We start from the raw sequence: 5,592 nt of genomic DNA, 5'->3' as shown, positions 1-5,592 counted from the left end.
GCCTGAAATGAATCTCTGACTCTGCCTAGGAGGGAGGGGCGCATGTACTGTATATGTGTTGGCTACGTATGTACACATGTTTGCGGCCAGTCTGAAATCTTCTGTCTTCTTTGCATTTACGTGAAAACAAGGTTTTGTTTTAGCGAGACAACATGCGTTTGCCTCAGTGCTTTACCAAGTGATCTCTTTGTCTCTGAAGCTGCTCCCACACGTTCTCTTCAGATGTGAACAGTACATCACAGTCTGTGGAAGAAAAAGAAATGTTTTATAAGTCAACGCCCTGGTTACGGTCTCTGATTCTGATGCCTCCTGCATTCCTGCCGTCGGGCTCGAACTGTTAATCGTTTGTATTGTCTAATTGTATGCTACACAGGCAATGGTTGAAGAATATTTAAAAAAAAAATTGCCACCAAGTTCTTCACATGGGCGTACGCTGCTTCAATTTTGCACATTATGCACAATACCAGGAGAAACTATCAGCCTAATTTGTTCATCTAAGTCCCAATTTTGAATGAGGGGCTGGAAAAGTTCCCATGACCAGCTCGGTCTCTGGTTGCCATCCAATCAGGAGCCGGTAAGTGCTTCAAAAGGCGTTTCCTCTGCGAGTGTTTGTGGATGTGAAGGCCCCTCTGAGGGGGGAGAAGTTTGAAGAGGAGCCGCGGGCAGCAGGGGTCCCTCACAAGTGGACAAACTTTCTACTCTCAAGGTGGAGCTGCCTCATGCTTCATACGTTTTAATGTCACATTAGAGAGGTTTTTTTTTAGAGTTTTCCCTGTTGTGACGTGGTTTTTCAGGGGACTGAATTACCGCCCCGGTTGATGATATTTCCAGCGGGCAGCCGTGCATCCTGTCCGGGGAAGAGGTTCGCGGAAACACCGTGAGGAAAGACAAAAAACAGGATACTCTGAACGGAACTGCAACCTGGAAGTCTCTTTCGAAACCCGCGGTTTACTTGGTGGAGTTTCGCAACGTTTAACCAGAAATGGTTGGCAGGTTGAACTTGCCAAATGTTTGTGAAGGAGACCCGCTGGATGTGATGAGCTGCAGGGCTGAGAGAGGACTTGACAGCCCGGACTCCGGCTTGCCGCCGAGCCCGAGCCCCAGCGCCTGGCTGCTGCCTGCGTGCGCGGAGAAAGCCGGGGGCGTGAGCCCGGTGTCTGAAGACGAGGGACGGGGCTCCCTGGTAGGTAACACTAACGCTACTTCCTGCATGTATGTTATTGAAGCAATGTGAACTCCCTGTGGAGAAAGGTAGACGACCACAAATTGCAGCTGAACATTTCTTATTGGAAATGCCAGTACATTCCATTACTTGCAATTTGATATGGAGGACTTGGCACACTGCGAGGAATTTAGTCCTCCACGCATGAAAAGCCTGATGGTTTCCACAAATGCATGAGTAGATGTTATATCCCTGCGTTTGAATAGACAGGAAGCGAGCTCTGAAATAAATTGCTAGCTCTCTGCCAGCCACACCGTGCCCATCGTTTTCTTTGCCGACTTCCACACGAGCCAGTTTTGAGTAAAACAAACCAAATGTTTGTGAAAGTTATTTGACTTTGCTGGCGTGTTCAGGCCAGCTGAAGAAAGTGGGTCACTCCAGTGCTGAACTTTGAAGTATTGGCTCCTTATGTGTTGACTGTGGGGCCAATTTTTTATTTATTTTTTGCTTTGCAGGTTCCAGTTTTGCCCACTGGCTCTTTTCAGCAGCTACAGCCATTGTCCTTTGGGGAAGGCATATCACTCGATCCATTACCGGCGAAGGAAATAAGGTGGGTTGGCATTAGACATGCTTTAAAAAACTAGAATGGCACTCGGTAGAGCGTCTACCTCTGCCAAGACACAACAGTCCCCTTTTGTACTCGCTCATAGATACCAGCTACCTAAATACAGCTGTTTTTTTAAAGATCTATGCATTAATCCCTGAGAAATATCTCAAAGAAACACCCTCTCACAAATGTTAAAGAAAGAGAGAAATGATTCCTAGATTTGTAACTTCATTTGGATCCACACCAAAAGTAAATGGGGTCCATCCTGGGCCAAGACCCATCCTCCATCCAAGTTTTGTGGAAATCCATTTGGTAGTTTTTGTGTAATCATGCTTACAAACCAACAGACATGGGTGAAAACATAACCTCCTAAGCAAAGGCAATAAGAAAAAATGGTACACCGTGCTGGCAAACAAGACTATGGATTTTGGCGGCTCTGACGTTGTTGTATAAAGGGCCACTATGTAGTTTTGGAGAAGAAATTCAAATTCAGAATTTTAATATTTACAATATTAATGAGATAACTGGATAAACAAGCTCTTCAGGTCCCCAGAACACTGTCTGAAGCCAGAAAGGTGGCAGGGTCCGCCACATATAAACGGTATGAAATTGTGCTGTCCTTTTTTTAAGATCAGTTTGTTTATTCAGTCATCAAAACAAAGAGTTTGTTAAGGCATAAAAATCAGTCGGTGGAGACCTTTCTCTACCACATAATGCACCCTTTTAAGTGCTAATCAATAATTTAGCACCAATAAAACCAATAAACACTCTCCCTCCTCCACAGATACACCTCATCCGTGCACTATGACTCGGACCGCCACTTCATCCAGGGCGTGGCCCTGCAGCCATCGGGCCAGGGCCTTGAACACTGCATGCAGACCATAATGGCTGTGCCCCACAGCACCTGGCGCCACTACAAGACGCAGCTGGAGTTCCAGCCTCGCCATCGGCCGCAGCACTTCAAGAGCACCACCATCATCTACCCCAAGAAAACCAGCGCCGTCTTCACCACAGAGCTGAGCTACGATTGCCACCGACTATCGAGGCGCTTCCTCTCCAGCGTGGAGCTGGAGGCGGCTGGCCGCAGAGAGCTACCTCAGTGAGGGTGGGAGTTGGGGACACATAGGGGTGGTTATTCCCATTGCCCCTATACTGTAGCTCCCCCGAGGCTGGCTGCCATTGACCTGCTGTGTTGTCTTTTTACACTTGTGTAGCCCGTTATCGTTTTTTTTAAGTGCTCTTCCCAAGCTGTGGACAGGAAGCGTCTGTGCTGCGATGTTACAGATATCAGAGATGACAAGACATGGACAAAGAGGGCGAAATATCGATTCAGTCCAGATCTTATGTCTTATATGTTTATATCCCTGCTGCCAGTGGATGATCTATCCGTCTCAGGAATGGATATTTCATTAAACGCTTCACTTTGCAGCTTATTGGTTTCCAGAGCTCATATTTGATTTGTTTTTATTGGCTGTAGAATTGATTCATATGGACAGAGATGAAGAGAAGACTCATCCGCCCTCAGCAAAGTCACTCTTCTCAAGTTGGCCGAGTATGCCGCGAGACTGGTTTCAAATTTGAGGCCAGAATCAGTTCAGAGAAGTTGTTTTTAATTCTGAAGGAGAGTGCTTTTAGAAGTGTGTGTGTGTGTGTGTGTGTGCGACTCATGTGTAAAGGAGATGAAAGGCAATTAAATGTGGTGCATGCTCAGAAATCACTAACTTATCCACACTGTACAGAGGATGTGGTGAAAACACTTAACACATGTTTCGTTTCTTCACAGGGTATTGTGTATTCCTGCACACTGTTAGCACGGTCTAAGCCTTCTCTCCGGCCGCTGTTTATGGCTGCCACTCATGACGTGCCTTGTAAATGTTGGTAGATTGAGTGAACATGTGTAAGCTTAAACAAACTGATAAGTAAGTAGCATAGATGGATCGTGAGTGTGTTTGTGTGTGTGTGTTTGTGTGTGTGCGTGTGTGTGTGGGGAGTAATTTTTGATATCACTCACTGGCTTATAGTGAAAATAACAAGCTGCATTCCACTGCTATCACTTTCTTTGGCTTGCATTGGAGTGAAATTGTATTTATTCTGTTGAAGTTTTAGATTTTATCAGCTGATTAACGGGTCTCTCCACAGTCACGGCAAGGGATATTTTCATGATGCCCTTTTGTGCCTTATTGATGTAAGTGTTGATGCTTCTTTTTGATATTAGTCACTTACTCAGTGCCAGTTTAAAATAAAGTGTTCATTAGTTCAACAGGTGTGTATTTTATGAGTCACTCCTTGTGCCTTTTTTGAAAGATGACAACAGACTGAGGTAATTATTCATAAATGTTTCATTAATTTGTATACCTGCACAAAGAAGAAGCTCCTGGCATGGTTTTAAAATGTGTTTTATGCTTTGAGTGCCACAAACCTAAAGCCCACTGTGCAGCTAATATATTCAAATATCAGCAAATCGCAGTAAAACAGTCCGGATAGATGGATGTGTTACTGATCCTTTCAGGTAGTAAAATAATAGTATGCCCGAGGGTGAACTGTCTGTTTTAAAGACTAGAACTGTGTTACTTCAGTGCCCTCCTGTGGCCAGAGAGGCGAAGTACTAAAGGGAACTAAAGCAGAGTTGATTCTGTGCTCCAAGATACATTTTTAACATTATAGATTTTAATTTTGGATTTATAAAGAAGGGTAACACTGGAAATCAGAGATAATTGAGGTAAAGTAAAACAAACCAATATCAAAGTCTGTTTATTGTCAGCGTAAATGATTATGGTGACAGACATCAGAAAGCCTCTTCTGAACTTTTGGCTTTTCTGAAGAAGTTAATGTTACATCTAGCTCATAATCCCTCTCTGTGATCCCATGATCAGTCTATTCAACTGATTGGCTTTAGGATGTGGGAAAAAAAACTCCAGCATCAATTCTTCTCCCATTAGTTCAGTGTTTCGTGAGTATTTCTGTGCCATAGGTGTTTCCTCAGAAGGCACCTCCAACATTCACAGTTCTGACCTGGTGAGAGCTGAGGATCAGTAAGTATCTGGAAAACTCTTGTACCATCTCGTCACTTCTCGTCTTTCCACTACTCATAACTCATCTGAAATAGCTTGAGCTTAGACTTGCTGTCCTTTTGGTACTTTAGCCCTGCACTGATGGAGATCTTTTCACAACTTGGTTCAATCATGCCTGTGATTTTCTTGTAGGCTACTGTTCCTTTAGAGCATAAGGTCTGTTGGTTTGTTGGACGTCTTGATACATATTAAAACAAAAATACCACAGCCAGCATGGTGTGCCATTTTTTTCTTATTACCTCTGCTTAGGAGGTTATGTTTTCACCCATGTCTGTAGGTTTGTAAGCATGATCACACAAAAACTACCAAATGGATTTCCACAAAACGTGGATGGAGGATGGGTCTTGTCCCAGAATGGACCCCATTTACCTTTGGTGTGGATCCAAATGAAGTTACAAATCCAGGAATTATTTATCTCTTTAACATTTGTGAGATGGGGTGTTTCTTTGAGATTTTCTCAGGGATTAATGCATAGATCTTTAAAAAATCAGGCATATTTAGGTAGCTGGTATCTATGAGAGTACAAAAGGGGACTGTTGGGTCTTGGCAGAGGTAGACGCTCTACTGAGTGCCATTCTAGTTTTACATACATATCATCACTCGTCCAGCAGGTCTAATGTCAACCCACCTTATTTCCGTCGCCGGTAATGGATCGAGTGCTATGCCTTCCCCAAAGGACAATGGCTATAGCTGCTGGAAAGACCCAGTGGGCAAAATTGGAACCTGCAATACAAAACAAAAATTGGCCCCCA

General features: G+C 44.0%; 1 protein-coding gene across 2 annotated transcripts; it reads left to right on the top strand.

Annotated features, from left to right (window-relative positions):
- Positions 1–604: 604 nt before the first annotated feature.
- Positions 605–4,029, top strand: rflnb (refilin B). Of its 2 annotated transcripts, XM_084350274.1 has the most exons (4): positions 606–706; positions 795–1,183; positions 1,678–1,772; positions 2,554–4,029. In XM_084350274.1, the coding sequence occupies exons 2-4, from the start codon at positions 983–985 to the stop codon at positions 2,870–2,872; spliced, it is 615 nt and encodes a 204-aa protein (XP_084206400.1). In that variant the 5' UTR covers positions 606–706; positions 795–982; the 3' UTR covers positions 2,873–4,029. The 2 variants fall into 2 exon arrangements, with proteins under 2 accessions (XP_084206399.1, XP_084206400.1); XM_084350273.1 differs by having other exon boundaries at positions 605–1,183.
- The last annotated feature ends 1,563 nt before the right edge of the window (positions 4,030–5,592 follow it).

Source organism: Pagrus pagrus (genome assembly GCF_965226575.1).
Source record: "Pagrus pagrus genome assembly, chromosome: 4".
Classification (NCBI taxonomy): Eukaryota; Metazoa; Chordata; class Actinopteri; order Spariformes; family Sparidae; genus Pagrus; species Pagrus pagrus.
The sequence above is the reverse complement of the archived record's forward strand: the minus strand, read 5'-3'. Positions and strand labels throughout refer to the sequence as shown.

Coding starts and splice junctions, on each gene's coding strand:
- rflnb (XM_084350273.1), top strand. CDS start 983: ATGGTTGGCAGGTTGAACTTGCCAAATGTTTGTGAAGGAGACCCGCTG. Junction 1,184..1,677: donor ACGAGGGACGGGGCTCCCTG/GTAGGTAACACT, acceptor TTTGCTTTGCAG/GTTCCAGTTTTGCCCACTGG. Junction 1,773..2,553: donor TTACCGGCGAAGGAAATAAG/GTGGGTTGGCAT, acceptor CCTCCTCCACAG/ATACACCTCATCCGTGCACT.